Source organism: Trachurus japonicus, chromosome 15, assembly GCF_045865225.1.
Source record: "Trachurus japonicus isolate A0001 chromosome 15, Traja_1.0".
Taxonomy (NCBI): domain Eukaryota; kingdom Metazoa; phylum Chordata; class Actinopteri; order Carangiformes; family Carangidae; genus Trachurus; species Trachurus japonicus.
Window position 1 is genome coordinate 11057518 of NC_140921.1, and position 17356 is coordinate 11074873.

General features: G+C 42.9%; 1 protein-coding gene across 12 annotated transcripts in view; it reads right to left on the minus strand.

Moving 5' to 3' along the window:
• The window catches only part of ccdc88ab (coiled-coil and HOOK domain protein 88ab), a 68042-nt gene that overhangs the window by 28898 nt on the left and 21788 nt on the right, over window positions 1–17356 (minus strand). For all 12 annotated transcript variants that reach the window (XR_015037739.1, XR_015037737.1, XR_015037734.1 and 9 more), the window contains exons 4-8: window positions 11289–11358; window positions 4145–4203; window positions 3284–3367; window positions 3019–3159; window positions 1853–2025 (exon numbers count right to left, since the gene is read on the minus strand). Coding sequence is in view for 4 of the 12 variants with exons in the window: in XM_085799566.1 (XP_085655692.1) it covers window positions 1853–2025; window positions 3019–3159; window positions 3284–3367; window positions 4145–4203; window positions 11289–11358 (527 nt within the window). In the remaining 8 variants the exon portion in view is untranslated. The remainder of the gene's footprint in view (window positions 1–1852; window positions 2026–3018; window positions 3160–3283; window positions 3368–4144; window positions 4204–11288; window positions 11359–17356) is intronic.

Here is a 17356-nt window from a genome sequence, read left to right on the forward strand (position 1 = left end):
ACAAACATACTAGTCTAATGGCCCAGAAGAGAAAATGCAGTCATGTGACCAGATTAACATGGACCCACTTTTTTGTCCCTTGTTTGGTCCATCACATGAGGAAAAAAACCCCTCTGTCACAGACGCCACAGCAACAAGTAAACAATACCATAGCAACCAGGAAACAAAACAACTCACTGGCCTGTTGGCTGCTGCTCTTTAGCAGCACTTCTAAGGTCTAACTGAAGAAATCGTCATAATGTAGGTCAGAGAAGTGTGAGGGAGATGTCTACAGTGATGAATGTTGTGCTCTTTCAGTACCAGAAATCCCATGAATGGCTTCAGGTTCACTCGAGGGGAGGCGCTTTTCAGTCCTTTCATGTGACCAAGCAGCCGATGACCTGAGTGTCCATTCTGAGTAACAACCACTTGTTAAAAAAACATAATTTAGCCTCTCAGTTCGCCCTCAGCGGACCATTGTCTATTTGACAAAAGAGACAGGACAAATTACAAAGACTAAATGATTAACCCAAATGTGGCCTAAATTCTTCTCCACATCAGCAAGGTACAAATATTATAGAGATTAACCCTTAAGGGTCTGAGCCTATTTTGTTTTTGCCATTATATACCAAATTAAAAAATGTTTAAAGCAGAAGTAAGTGATATATTTGTGTTAATATAAGTCTTAAATAGTTATATCTTCCGACAGCAATCACTTACATAGAGTGTTTGGACCGAAACACGGGTCTGTCAGTCCCTCTGCTCTGCTCTGAGCCGAGGAGAAAACATTTATCGTATCCTACAGTTTTTATCCAATGAGGAGAGAGAACGGCATGCAGGGCTGTGTGTGCAGCCAAGGGACGCCGTGAATGTGGCGACGTAGGGACGAGGACTGTTATGGTGTGTTCAAGGAAACTCGTAGACTCGTGTTTTTCCGTCCTGTGAAGTTGTATCAGTTTGATCTGGTACGAGTTCACGGGTCGGAAGTTACGAGTGGCAGAATAACACGAGTGGGTTGCCTGGAACGCTACAAAGTCGTAAGTTGTGACTTGAAGCTGTAATTTACGATTTCAAAAGCCTGCCTCGAACGCAGCATTAGCGAAAACGACCGGATCGCTTACTTCTGCTTTAACATGTCCATACATGGTATCTTTTTTTTTCAGCGCAACTTCATCTATATGATCTGGTAATTTCAATTCAATTTCAATTCAATTTATTTGAGGTGGGACAGTGCATGTTCATGAACGAAACATAAAATCGTAAACAAGCCAGATTGTAGCCACAGGCTAATTTCCATCCAAATATAGTTTCCATCAAGCCCACAATGACAAAAATTTGCTGCATTATCTTTGTTGATTTCTCAGCACTTTTAAAAAAGACCAATGAGAGACGAGTCAGACATAACCAGTGGACATCATCCATAAGAAAACACTTCTAAAGTCACTGTAACAGGAGGTACAAAGCTTGGTCAGAGAACAAAAACAATGTCCAATTTATTTTGTGTGGATAAAATAGTAAAAATGTGGTGCCCCTCGTTCACAAAATTGGGCTCATAAAGTCATAACCTTGATTACTTTGCATTGCTTTATCTCAAAGAACCAGTCAATAACAATCTGGGCTTGCAGTTCACACCAAACATACAACAGTAAGAGCAAAGTAGAAATAGGAACTTAAGCAGCAAACAAGATCGGGAGTGATAGCTGCTGTCTTGCTTCATCCAGTGACCTCTTTGGATGTTGTTCTGGATCATGTTTTGTGGTAGCTACTGAGATTCAATCAGGTTTGTTTACATTTCCTGTTTCTTCTCCATTTGCTTCCCCCTTTGACCGAATTAAGTAATTACTTATTGAGCTGATAAAGCCGGGGCACTTACAGTTCCTGTCGCAGCCGTCTGATCTTGGCCTTGGCATCTGCCAGCTCCACGGAGAGATGTTGTCGGCTCTCAGTCCTCCTCATGCTGGGGGAGTCGCCGGGGGACTGCGTCGCACAGGGAGCCAGCGGAGACAACTGCACACAGTCTCTCTCCTGGGTTAACTCCACTATAGTCTGGATGAAAGGAGATAAAATGTTGGGTCAGGTCATGGGATTTTGGGCTGTTTGGATAAACAGAAATGCAGGACATGAAGGCAAAGGCTCTGAAGTGGAGGTCAAACCCAGGGCTCAGGGAAAAAAATAAACACGCCGCAAAAACCATTAAAATAAATCATCTCGAATCTGTATTTAGCAGAATCTGAACAGAAGTAACCAGGAACTACTTTCTAAAGCTACAGTTAAATTAAGATACTTGGTTTAGAGCAGAATGGGGTTCGATAATGGGACCAGACTGGACTCCAAAAAAAACCACAGGCAATGGGGCAAAAAGTGCATCCAGAGTCCCACACACAGCCTATTTTGATCTAGTGCCCGTGACAGGAAATGGGATTTTAATTGAGAGCGGCTGGACTACACAGTGATAATCTGGAGGCTATTAGAACCTCCGACACACACACACACACACACACACACACACACACACACACAAAGATCTGCAATCAGTAGTGGGCATCTGTACCCTATGGGTTGGAAACTCAATTAATGACGCATATACTCCAAGGGCAAAACACACACACATATGTGCATGTGCACAACACACACACACACACACACACACACAAACTCCATCCATGAGACAGTTAACAGTTTCAACCCTTCCTTCCTGAGGCTGCTCTCTTGTGGTAATGGCAAAAAAAAGCCCCAAAAAAGTTTCCACATAACTCTCCTAAACACAGCCGCTCATTTTCACTGGCAATGTTCTGTTTGTAAAGAAGGTGTAACAGACACCACAAACACACATCTGTACGTTACAACATCCCCCAGGACTAAAAAGAGAAATGCAGAAAATAAACACACACATTTACTGTACCACACTCTCCTTGGTGGGATCTGCTCTGATCTTACTTTGTTGTTCTGCTTACGTCGCTTGGTAATAAAAAACAATCCTTGACGAGGCACAATAAATCTATGTATGTCATGTGTGTACGTTTGTCATTCTGTCATTACCTCCAGCTGTGTGTCTCTTTCATCCACCAGGCGTTTGAGGTGGAACGCCAGGTTTCTGGAGAGGTTGTCCAGATCCTCAGGAGGCATTTCCCCACTTTCCAGCCACTGCAGGTCCACGACGTTCTCCTGGTTGTGAGTCACCTACAATCACAACCGTCCCATTGTTTATAAGACTTTGCAGATCACGTTATGGAACCAAAAAGGAGGTCAAAGAAGTTAAACATGTTAATTCTCTCCAGTTTTGTTTACTATGCAGGACAAATACCTCTTGGATGTGGGATGCTATGGCAGCTTTGCTGCCAAAATCCAAGATCTGGATACGCTCAATGTACTCTTCCTTCTTCTCGCACTGTAAACAGAGAGGGGGAAGGGTGGAAAAGAGAGGAGAAGAGCCGTTAAAGAGTTAAAGGTTTAGGTGGATGTGGGATCAAGTAGAGGTTAGTAGATCAGCGGTGCAGACACAAAGCAGAAGTTCATCTGATAGACACAGTTCCAGGAAATCAGCAGTTGTATTTAGGTAAGAAATCAAGTCTTCAAACACAAGTTTATCTTCTGGATCAGACAAAGATCATTTTCCTCTCTTTCTGGCAGAAGATGAGTTCAGAACAAGACCGCAGGGCCCATTACTTTGTGCTAATTCTTATTCAGCAACAGGTGCAGCGGGCTCGAAGCAGACACAGAATTAAGTCAGAATTGCTCCCATTAACTCAACTATGGTGTATTTTTGCAAACAATGGAGTTGGTGAAAGGTCAGTGTTCTTGTTTGAAATGCAGTGAGTAAGAGCTGAATAGGGGGCTTTGTCACGAGACAGGAAAAGGTCTGCTATGTACATTCATAACACACAGTATTAGCTGTATGATGAAGTTAGACTTAATTCATTTTATCAGAAGGGAGCAAGTGGCAGCCGTTAAAGGAGGTCAAGACTTCTTCCGAAATTAGATTTCTAGGTTTGAAATTGAATTGCTACAGAATGACCCCCTGAAAATAATACAATTTCACTCTCACTCTCTCCAAGAGTGATTGGCATCTATTATGAATTTCATAGTTCTCGCTCCTTAAAACCTGAATTATATATGCGTGTGTGAAGTGTGCAAGTGTTTCAATGGAGTAAACTCCTCCTCTTACCTGAACAGCACAGCCCAGCAGCAGCAGCAGCAGCTTCTTCATCTCATCCAGGCCTTGCTCTAGAAAACACAAAAAAGACATGCCTGTGTCAAACAACAACAAATAAACCACCAACTGCCAATTAATCATCATTGTAATTCTGTCTGGTTCCTGTTTCTGTCTTGTCTGACATTGTGTTTAACTGGTTGTGACTCAAGGAGAAGTAAAACACATGGGGCTGACTAATCCGTTCTGCTGAAAGACGTTTCGCTCGTGGCTTTAACTCAAACAGTTCATTACATCAGAGACCTGATGATTGATGGAGGATGATGACTGATAGATGATTACATTTGAGATACATTAGTTTCTTTGTGCTTTATGATAATAAACATTGCATTTTTTCAGTTAGTTAAAAAAATGTTTTGCACTATTATCAAAGTCATCTGCTCTATTTTTCCTCATTAAAAGATGTCAGAACAATTAGTACGACATGGCTGGGGGCGGGGGAGGGTGGCACCTTTTCCTCATTTTACGGCAGACGAAAATTTCCATCCATCCCGTTTATTTCCAATGAGCTAATTCTTTACGTTTGTTACAATTTCCCCCTATTAAACCTCCGACCTCTAGTTACAATACCACAGTGTTTTCCACAGCGTAGTGGGCTGGCAGGATGAACTTCCAGCCCTCTTCCACATGTCAGGACATATTGTCAGAAACTACAGAAACCCAAAAAACAGCTGCTACCCCAATGCTCCACAGGCCTGAGCTCATCTGTGGGATTTGAGGCTGAGCAACAGTAAACCAGGTGGTGCATGAGTGTGTTTCACTGACTAAGTGGTATGGTATACGCAATTTGTTGTGTATTCTGTGTCGATGACTGTGCGCTTCCCCTATTTCTAGCTGTGTATGTGTGTGTGTGTATGTGTGATAAGCCAGCTCATCATGTGGTCCAGGGGGTAGTGAGTGCTAACACTGTCCGGCTCTAATAACAATAAATCCAGATTAGTGACAGCATGCTTTCTGTGGAGGGTGGTCTGTTTTCCTCTCAGTTTAATGGGCCAATCATCACAGCAGGAACAGTTTAATCGCAGTCATACAGAAAGACAACGCATTTACCATTTGTGTCTCTTTCCAAATAATTTACAATGATAATAATAATAAAAAATCTAATCGAATGAGAAAATTACAAAAAACATCTTCATAGTTATTGCAAATTTTAGCATCATCTCCCAAAAATGAATTTGCTGGAGAGAGAGAGAGGAATGTGATTGTCTGCGTAAAGCATCAATATAGAGAGTGACAAACAAACCACCCATCAGTTCCTATGGGAGTGGCTCAGTGCGTCAAACACAATGTGTCTCATTGTGTGAGAGATTCTGTGAAATTGATGGAAGGAGCCCAACAATCAGATCAATGCCCCTCGCTCTCATTCCCCTTGAATCAATAGAGACACACAAAGTCAGTGTATTATTGAGCAACAGAGACCTCCCTCTGGTCACGGCGTGGCAGGTTAGACCTTCACCTTTTAAGATGGGAGATCAGGATTATTCTCATCATCATGACAGTTAATAATTGGATACAGGCCCAAGCCGGGGCGAGTGCTAGTGCTTGAATTAGGTTTGTGAACAAGTCAACACTGATGCGTTGTAGAAACCTGTTGTGTTGGACACCATGAATATGTAGAAAACATATCGGTAACACTTTAGGACACACTATTAAGCATTAGTTAAGCATTAATAAATACTGGTTTCTTCATTTATAATGCATGAATACTCATTAGTATGTAGTTTATAATACAGTTAGTGCTTATCATTGATGAGTAAAAGATCTAATCTAATAACTGTGTTTATGAATTACATACTAATGAGTATTCATGTGTTCTAAATGATGAATTTAATGCTTAATGTACTTATTATAAAGTGTTACCAACATATCATATATCAGAAGGTCTGGATGAGACCCGTGCTTCTTCTCTCTCAAGCTCTCTCTTCATTCGTTACTCAAGTAGCTCTGTTACATAATGTGTGAGCAAGAGTGCAACACTTTGAATGCCTTCAGGAGAGCCTGTCTCACACATTATGTCCCGAAATGATCACATCTCGCCCCCTCCTCTCTGTGACAGCAGCGTTTCCACCTTTTCATTGAGAGAGGCTGTTCTGACCCTTCTGCCTTCCACTATAAATAACAGACAACACCTATACAAACTAGTTTTTTTTTGTCCAGTCCTTCAGCAGCTGGAGCTACCTTACTAATGATGTGCATAAATGACATGGCTTTCTGAAATCTTGAAATCCTTAAAATGATTAAATATGTTTTTATTACTTCTGGGAAATATTTTGTCACCCATGAACTTCAACACATGTTAAAAGTGAATATTGTGCTTTGCTTAGTCAGTCTCTCAATACTTGAGAAAAATACTAAATGTCTGAATTCATCAGCAGCAGCTACATTTATGATATAAAGAGAAATATTACAGACATGAAGAATATATGAGTAAATCTGAGCCTCGAAGGGTGACAGGCTGATAAAACATAATTCTCACTGCTGCAAGGGCTTACCAGTTCTCTATTAGCCATAGGAGCCCATTCTAGTCAGGGAAAGGATTTAGCTCAGCAAATCTACTGGAGCAACGAAGGAAAGATAAGGGACCTCATAGGATAAATAATTTATAAAGCTGGAGTGGGAGAACAAGAAGGAGAAACGGTAAGGGGGAGAGATGAAAGGCAGAGAGACAAAAGAGGGAAAGCACCACGGAGTATACGCAACACAAACACAAGGGAAGAAGAATATAGAAATAGAGAAACCAAGAGAGAGAACAAGAGCGGGCAGGAGGGAGGCAAGGTTGAAAATAGACAATAGAAATCTCCCTGAAGCAGCAGCAGCAGCAGCAGCGAAGGAGGTGCTACCCATCTCTCTACCAGCCTCATCTTCCCTCTATCCCTGTCTTCCTTCCCTCTAACATACACACTCACTCTATCGATAAATGTATTCTCTGCAACATACATCCACCCTTCCTTCCTTCCTTCCTTCCTCTCGTCCTTCCCTCAGCATTGTTACGAATCATCTGCGTCTCTTATGAGTTTGCATTCACTCATCTAGGCTTCCTTTTTCACCTCCTTTCCTCCCTCCCTGTGTTATCCTCTTAGCAGGAAACCAGAGGTCAGAGGGACAGTGACTAACCCTTCTTCCTGCGATGCCATTGTTAATTTGTCTGTGCGGATATGAGTAAATAAGAAGGGAGGGAAAAAAAAAAGAATGTGCGCTTGCGTGCGTGTCTGTGCAATCCTCTGCCACGACGAATGGAGTCATGCAGGCTCCACTGACTCGCATGTCGGTGATAAAACTAGTAAAGGCAATCTGATATTGCTTTGACAGCACGCCACAGTGTGTTTGACCATTTCACTGGATCACAGAGGACAGAGATGCCTGAACCTTATTTTCAGGGCAGTTGTGCTTTATAAGACAAGATGATGCAGCGTCAAGTGACATCAAAGACAAACAGCCTGCAGCCGAGGTCAGAGTCATGAGCTCAGCTGCCTGCGACGCACGCAAACCCAGTCTGAGGGGGCTCCGCTCGGCACAGTGACCGCTGCACATGCTCGGCTGTACATAACCATAAAGAAGAAACATTATAGAAGAATACAAGAAACTGTTTCAAAGTTAACCCAGATCTTGTAGGTCTACATCCCAGTCATACGCACACACAATTCTGTCTATTGTTTCTTATGGAGACACAGGACACCACAACACTATGAAAGCAGACTGTGTAAACACACCAGACATTCGCCGACACACAGAACACTGTTTAACTCTTCTAGTAAAAATAGTAGGCCTGACTTTTTTCTGAACCACACATGCACACACACACACGCACCCACACAGACACACACACATACACACACACGCGCACACACATAGACGCGCCTGTCAAGCCCCTCGTTTTATGTTTTCTGTCAGCTGTCAAGTGAACAACAGTTGTCTCGCCTGTTGTTGCTACTGCTCTATTAATTTCTGCTTATGACTTGGTGTAGTCATCTAAAACCATCTTTTGTCTTCAATATGTTTGGCTTTATTTATTCAGAAAACCTGTATCAATAATAAAACATAAATAAATCTGGATTGCATGTAGGATTTTTAAGTGGCAGGCTGTCAACTGTGCAATGTTTTCCTTCAGTAGCACAGAGAGGATATGACTTTTTTCTGCTCAGTCATGGTATATTTATTGCTCCGTATTCATTATGAACTGCAGATGCAGACTGTATTCACTCAAAGATAACTACAGACGGCGTGCAGCTACATCAGGGAACAGTTTGAGGGGTGGCAGCGAGCACTGATAGTCATAAACACATTTTGAGGGCAAAGACTTTGCAGAAAATCCACAGGCTTTATGACAGACCAGACAAAGGCAGCACTATGTTTTTGTTTGTTTGTGTGTGTCTGTGTGTGTTCATGTGTGCGCCGCCGACATGTGCATGCAAGCATACTCGCTAAACACTACTTGCATGCAGAAATGAGTGTGTGTGTGTCTGTGCATCTCACTGAGCGTGTATATACAAGGCAGACTGGGGTAAATCAGAGCCTGGGGCGCTGGGTGGGTGGGTGGGTGGGTGGGTGGGTGTGGTGGTGGTGGTGGTGAGGGGGGTACTACAGTGCATTCCCACTGTTCAGTGTTGTGAAGACACCCCTCCCCCATCCACTGCCTAAACACACACACGTGCGTGCACTCACACACACGCAGAGTCGTCCCCTGCCCCCTAATGAGAGCATAATAAAAGCCACATGGCCAATGACTTTCAGCTGGCGGCCGCTGAGCCACAGAGCCAGACTGCACAGCCACCGCTGCTCTGACTGGCTGAATGGCTGACTTACTGACTGATTATCTGACAAGCTAGAGGGTAAAGGGCAAAGGAAACCCTGAGGAATGCAGTCTAATACTTTTTTTTTTTTTTTTTGGCCTGCTCTGGTCCACTTGCTCCGAGCTGCCCTCTTCTCTTGTCTGCAGCACCGACTTTAAAATTCACTTAGCAACCCGCCTCAGCCGTGTTTAAGGTCATTGTGTGAGGCTTGTGTGAGATTTTCAGGGCGCTGCACATACAGTAGATCTTCACAAACGCACTGTTGTGAAAGTGTCTGGTGGGATAAACAGACAGTCAAACAGTAGACAGTTCTGTTACTCAATGACTCTGTCTTAGCTTCAAAATAACTTTAAGGGATAGTTCAACATTTTGGCAAATTGGCCCATTTCCATAATCTCTATAGTCATAGCAGTAGGTTCGTTACCTTTAATTTTCGGTGCAAGCTATTTTTAGAACGGCGGAGCAGAGCCGCGAGCTGCTCAGAGCTACGCTATGGAGGCTCATGGGATTTTTTGGTATCCCTCATCAAATACCCCAAGTTGTGACCTGCACATTCACCAGCCGTGAGATGGAGTTGTTTTCGAGGTAAATGCAGAGACTACTTGCCGAAAAGCTGCCCCCGACGGGAACGCACATCAGTGGTTTTGCATGAATTTACCTTGAAAACAACTCTGTCTGGTAACGTTCTGTTATTATTTCATAGCGTGGTGAATGTGCAGGTCACAACTTGTCCACGAGAGCGTTTTGGAGTTGTTGGATTGTGTATTTGATGAGTTTGATGAAGGAAACCAAGAAATACCATTCGCCTCCGTAGCGTAGCTCTGAGCAGCTCGCGGCTCTGCTCCACCATTCTAAAAATAACTTGCACCAAGAATTAAAGGTAACAAACCTGCTGACTATAGGGATTATGGCAATGGGCCAATTTGCCAAATGGTTGAACTATCCCTTTAACTTTATTAACAATTAGGAGAAGCACCACTGACTGGAAGCTGTTTAGTAACTGAAGTTATAATAGTAGTTGTGAAGTTGACAGTTGTATAAATGTTTACGATAACTGGAGTACTACAACATATTTATAATGCAATAAACCAAAAACTAAAGCAGTGTTTGTTTTAAAGTGATGAAACCTGTCGTCACCGTTACTTTGGCAGAGCGGTGGTTGGTTTTATCCCTTAGGTAAATCAACAACCAAGTAATCCTTGCATGAAACAGAAACACAAATGTGTGCTCACTCTCTGCAGCTCCTTTTGTTCGTCTGTTTACCCGTCATGCCAGTGGGGGCAGAGGAAAATTAAAAGAGGTAACTGTGACCACTGAAAAGTGATGAAAACCGCAACACAACAGTGGAAAGCCTGTGGCGAAAGAGTGACAAAGGCAGCGGAGGGAGGAGAGGCTGTTTTGTCTGCTTAAAAAAACAAAAAAAAACATATATCTTTCAATGAGCTCTGCAGCTGTGCCTGGAAACAATTCACTCTGAAGAGCTAATAATTACATCTGCTCAGATGTACATTAAGGCAACAAACATTTGTGTGGATCTTTGTGTGTTTTCCAAAAGCAAAAAACAACCATTGCAGTGTGTTTCTAGTGGTTTTAGCAAAGGTTTTGCAGTGGGGGGGAACCATTGTGCCAATAACTGATTCATGTGGGCTGGAAAGTAAAAGTTTGCTCGACACATGGTTCTCCTTTTGTCCACACGAACCTTTTATTTCCACAAATAGCACACCATGATCGTACATGATGATCTGCTAATGGTTATCTTCTCTGCTCAGAGGCTTCATCATGGTTACATTGGCATATCAAGTAGCACTTGGAGGTGCACGGGTCAAGCAGCTCAAAAATGTTTTCCTGAAATGCCTGACCCTGCACTTTTGATGCTAGGCCACTCAGATATATCAAATAACATTACTGGGTTCAGAAGGTCAATGCTTTGCTGCAAAATGATTAAATTGGGTTTTGAATTTAACACTTCGAGTAATAAAAGACAGCAGGTGTGGGAAGAAATTAGAAACTTGGGTTTTGTCCCTTTAACAAACTCATCAATCTCCCATCACCTCAACAATAAAATATGAATTTTCCCCTTTAACTCTGCCATCATGTCCAACTTGTAGCGGCATGCATTATATTTGAAACACACAGCTACTTACTGAGTACATTGTGAAACAAAGAAAAGAGGTGTATGTAAAAATTACACGTACAGCTTGTGATCAAGTCGCTCGAAATGAAAAACAAAACAAAACAATGGACAATTAAAACATGTCTATTGTTGACTCTAATGAAGTTAGAGCTGGTATTGTTTTTTGGACACTTACCAGAGAGAGGGTTTCGGCCCAGTACCAGCACGTCTGGTAAAGGCATCATCACCAGTTGCTGGAGAGTCTCCTGTCACACAAAGAAAAGAAATATAAAATCAAGGTCAGAGGGACAGAGTTGAAGCACTAACAGTTTTTACAAGCGACTGCTGAAATAATTGTAATTCCCAGAGTGCGACTAAACCTTTCCATGTACAGTGTCTATTTTAGCCAAGAAAGCAGAGGTTTCTAGAGCAGGGCAGCATCCCAGAGAGTTATGAGCATTACAGTAAGAATACACTATAACGACAGTCCCCAGGGCTCTGACATGAGACTGTAATATCATCTCCAATCAAAGACGGTAACAGAGTCTACCAGGCCTGAGGTGCAGCGTGGGCAAGGTGTTCACTTCCAAAGATTGACGACAGCCAAGGGACACCAGCCGTATCAATCTTCTGTGGTGGACAGCAGAGGTGGTCTCATGTGTATTAGTGGTGTTATCTGATGTGTTTGGGTGTGAGTGTGCTGCGTCTATGATAATGCATGTGATGGTGGTATTTATGTGGGTTAAATTGCTGGTGTGGGTTATTATGCCGTGAGCCCCCACCCCCCATCTCTCCATTCACATGTCAATCATGAAAACTAAAATGAAACCATGAGCTGCAAGTCACAACACTCAGACAGACATGATGCACATGCGCACACATGTTGAAGTTTTTATTTGAGTTGAAACATTTCATGTTACGGCAATTTGCAATAATAGACCACAACACACAAACTATCAGCATTAACAAATTACTCACATTTACATTTTCACATAGTCCAAATGTTTGCCCTAGCTGTGACGCCAAGTGCATTCACTTCACTTTGTCTAGTGATGCTGCATCATAAATTGTACATGTCGGCTGTGACTCAACAACAGCCTGCCAAAAATATTTTCATGGTCCTAACCTTTAAAGCAGTATAAACCAAGTCCAAACCACAGTTGTGTTAAAAGACAGGGCCAGTTTTCTTTAAGCAGAAAGGACATGAAGTTAGGATAACATGAATATTTCATATCTACCTGATGGCAGTGAACAATCTGAACTCGTCTGACCCGACGCTTCAACTATGCTATGCAGGTTACTGCTGAAGTCATGACAAAGAGGCTTATATAAGTAAGGGGTTTTGGAGAAGCCCCCCCTACCCCACTGTAACCATCTGCCCTATACATATTGCATTACCTCATGGAAACCTGACATCACTGGATGGTTTTGATTGGTTCAAAATAGAGCCACATCTGTGCAGCTTTCTTAAAATAATCAAGGTGACCAAGATGTGATTAATTAAAAACTGAAGCCTTAACATAGCTTCCACATATTTCTAGCCTGGCTGCCTCAGAATCACACTGTGGAAGCAAAAAGTGCAGCAGGGACATAAAAAATAAAATCCCTGCGACTTGCCACTGCTAAGTCCGGGTCAAGGAGAGGACACTGCATTCACAAGCACATTCTTTACACATCACAGGCTTATATACAAGCAACATAATATATCTGTCACTAGATTCAGCACCTGGCTTTGGACAAATGAGCTCCAGATTGAGTGTGACCTGCCCCTGCCATGATGATTTAAACCATAATATACTATACGTTTGATAATATACATGGCATCAGTGCAACTATGTAAAGACCTGAGATCTGTGACCCTGTCATTCCCATTAATTATACACCATTTACTATACTATGCATCATACATAAATGATATTTTACGCAGGTTAACTATACATCAATGCACCCGTTTGAAAATGCTTTGCTTTCTTACACCTTGATCTGATAAAATGTTATTACTGTTCTTTCTTACAACACTTTAATACTGTAATCCATACCTGCCTCTCAACACAATGCGCTTGTGTTTGAGGAACCAACACGTCATTGTTTCTCCACGCCAAGGGAAATTTATTCAGTTCAGTTGCAAACACAATTTCAGCTCCATCCGCCTTATCAGAGCCTGCAGCACAGGCAGCTCTGATGCCTGTGGTCGTCTGAACCTTTGTTGGCTGTTTGATTTGATGCAGAGACAGAAAACCGCTGGTTTACAGAGTGAGATGTGGAGAACAGGGCGACAGATGGCCAGTGCATCACTCACATCTGGTTTCAAACAGATAATAACAACACAGACATACAGACAAAGAATCTGAAATAATATAAAATATACTGTAGTGCAAAGTATTTCTATTATTTACCCCCACCTGGGTTTAATTAAAGGTGGGTCGAGTTTTGAGACTTAATCCATGAAATGTATGTGGTGGAAACCTGGCAGGGTATGAATCATGGTGCTTCTCCATTAGGACTATAACGTGATACTGCTCATTAAGATGCTCATTATCAGACCCACTTCAATAAATTAGCTCATCTTTAAAAAAGAAATAGGCCTATTCCCACTTACTCTATTCAAGAGGAGACCCAGATCATGATGGATCTAGGCTTTAAACTCCAGACATGCCCTGAGAGGCCTCCATGACCTGAGGTGAAGGTCAAAGTTTGGGCTGCAGTGACGGTCAGTCATGGTGATTAGGTTAGGGGCATGGTTGCCATGGTTTCTTGTCAGCGGTGATAAGAGCACTGACCCCAATTGCCCTGTCTGTCTATCTATCTCTCTGTCAACGCTGGTGTATGAGGCATGCAGAGAAAGAGGTTGTGGTGCATTATGATGCCATCCTTCAAAAGAAATAACAAGGCCACACATGTCCAAACATGTCAACTAAAAACGTACGAGCCGATTACCTTTATACACTACGACAAATAATGTAAATACCAGCAAAATGTTTAATGAATGCAAAGAGAGAATAATATAATGACAAAAGCAACACTGATAATGATGATACACTGCGATGGTAATAACAATCATGACTAATATCAAGCAGCTCCAGTCCAGAAATGACCACAGACTGAGACAGATTGACTCACCAAGCGTCAGACAGAATAATCAGCATCGCTCAGACAGCCACAGTTGGTGTCTCACAGAGAGGCATTTGGTGCGCCTGACAGCCAATTCACCATGTAGAACTTGTGGAGAACACTCGAAGCAAAAATCTGCCAAGACTAAAAAGGGCAAAGGGACCAGAATCTGCATCTACGGAGGAAACCGTGAAGCTCTCAGACATTCTGGGACATCTCCCAAGTCGTTTCTCTGCAGCATTCAGACAGAAGCGTATCGGCCCGATTCCTTTGTGGTTTTATGAAATGCCACACGCTCGGGGCGCTGGCTTAGGAAAACATGGACCATCAGTGTTCATGTAACACCTTGGATTTGTGACGCTGTGAACTTTTTAATACACAGACTCAAAAATCACGGCATACAGAGCCCAGATCAGTGTTGTCTTGGTGCTCATTGTGTGTTTTTTTTTCGCTTCATAGTAAATGATGAGTCACCACAAAGAGCTTTTCTCACTCTCTCCATAGCCACCTGTCCCACCACTGACCACTGCTCACCGCTAACTCGCCCTCACACCTGTCCCTCTCAATGGCAGCATGTGTTTGCTGTGCAAGCACAACATTTCAGGCTGTCACACTTTTCATAGCACCTAAACAAACAGTAATTATACCTCCATTCATGGGTGTGCATTGCAGGTACAGGCCCACACTGCTGGGATTCAAGTCTTAGGCTTTAAAGTTAACATCCCAGGTGGCACATTTTTGACATACGGTAATTATAAAAATCTGAGTATATCTGGTAAGTATTAGACAGTAATCGATTACAAAAGTTATTTTACATATCAATGACAAAATTTGGTCATCTGTGTATGGAGCAGCGGCCAAAATTTGCCCAAATTATTCCTGATTGGACGGTGGGGGTTTGGTGCTTATCAGTTGTGCAATTCGAAAAAAAAAAGTCGTAAGTCCAGCCGCCTGATGGTCACTTTAAATGAACACAACAACATCCATATATCACTTCCAAAACAAACACATTGTGTAGTTTTGGCCCACTTGCTCGGGCCCAAAATGATTCATTTAAACAGGTTTCCTCTCAGTTTAAAAGCTCGCAGTGGAACGATTGGTGCAACACTATACCTATTCAGTTCCACTTTTCCTTCCTGTCCTTCCCTTCACAAAGGGGTCCTCTGAGCTGCTCTTGTTCCTCAGCGTTTCTCTGATCTTCCACGAGAGCTTCCTGTGATGCATTTACTCCTTTACTTTGAATCTGTAGTCCGTATAACATTAAATTGCAGTTAAAAGACAGACTGCAGCGCTATAGGACCTAATGCACAAGAGATGTTTGATAGATGCCGAGAGTAGTAACCACACAGTTTCCTTCCTGGAGAGCCTGGCACAGTCACAGCTTCATCCCTCTCTCCCCCGATGAGCACAAAGTGGTGTAAAATGTCTATATTTTGTGCCATATGGAGAGCGAAATGAAATCACCACTTACAAAACGACATGGTTCTGACTGCCCAAGGAGCCAGAAATAGCCATTAGATGGAGGTTGTCAACAAGAACAAGAGCTGCAAACTAAGGCACTCAAGTCCAAACCAACTTTATTTCCATCTTGCTAAAAAGTGGAGCATGTGGTGCCACCTTAAATATAACGCTGGTCAAATGCACTGTATTTTTTGAGGGATGTGGGTAATAACATGCTTTGAGGATTAGCTGCAGGCTATTAACAAAGCTAAACTACAGTAGCCTAACATGCTTCTTGGATTAACTGGCAAAGGCTTAGCTCTCATACATAAAACATGACGGACACTGCAGGAGGAAGAGGGACCAGCCACCACACTGAGCGTGTCATGGCGATGTGCTTCCAACACTGAGACGCGTGCACGTGCGCACAAATGCTAACACATATTTCAAATGGAAATGCTATGGCTGTGACAGCACAGGCGTCCTTGGCTTGGTCACTTTTTTGTCGCTCTTCACTTTTCACTATCTCAATCACGACACATAGGGAATAGGCCAGTCAATTAAATGTTCAAAAAAGCCAATATTCACGCAGAGAGGGGAGTGAGTGATGAGGCAGAAGAAATGGTGGGGGAGGACGGAGGAAGAAAAAAATACAAATGGAGAAGGGGGGAAAGTGAGAAAGAGAGAGAGAGATGCAGCTTTGATCCCATCACTTCTCACTCCAAGCACGCAGGGCTGAGCTGCCTCCTCCTCCTCCTCCTCTCTTCCTCCCCTTCTCAACATCTTTCCTTCACCTCCTCCTCCCCCCTTACCCCCTCCCTTTTCCTGACACTGTATTGCTGTATTATTGATTCCAGCACGATTCACAGCTCCTCATACACTGGCTCATTTTTCCATCCCCACAGAGACATTTTAAACAGACGAGGTCTTGGTGAAAGGTGGAGCTCGTCAAACACAACGGAATTTACTCACTCATAATGTTTTGTCTGTATGAAAACAACGTGCAAAAAGATGTGCCTTTGTGTACACGGCAGCTGAGTGATGATATCTTCAAGAAAAGCTCTGCTGTTTCAGACTGTTGACAACTGAAAATACTTTCCTTGCTACAGCAGATTTCAAGCAGACACATATGGATGGGGCTTTGCATCCAACTCTATTGTCTTAACCTGAATGTGGCTGAATGGACATCTGCTGAGAATAGAGATAATGTTCATCTGGTTGAGACAGTAGACCACACACACACACACACACACACCATACAGACGCAATACATGGCAAGGGCCGTGTTCACATAAATGGCGCATGATCTCTATGAGTAGGTAAGCATGTGTGTGTGTGTGTGTACACGCCTCTATTAAATTGGTGTCAGTGGAAAGGTTATAAGGCTGCTGTGTTTCTGTCTCACAGGAGCTCTGTCTGTTAAAGTAGCGCTCCCCACACACACACACACACACACACACACACACACACACACACACACACACACACACACACACACACACACACACACACACACACACACACACACACACACACACACACACACACACACACACACACACACACACACACACACACACACACACACACACACACACACACACACACACACACACACACACACACCTACAACTCCTTCCCATCTATCCACCAAAGCACAAGTTCCGCTACCGGCACAGCTTTAACAGGGGACTAATTGTACTGCTGCTGCTC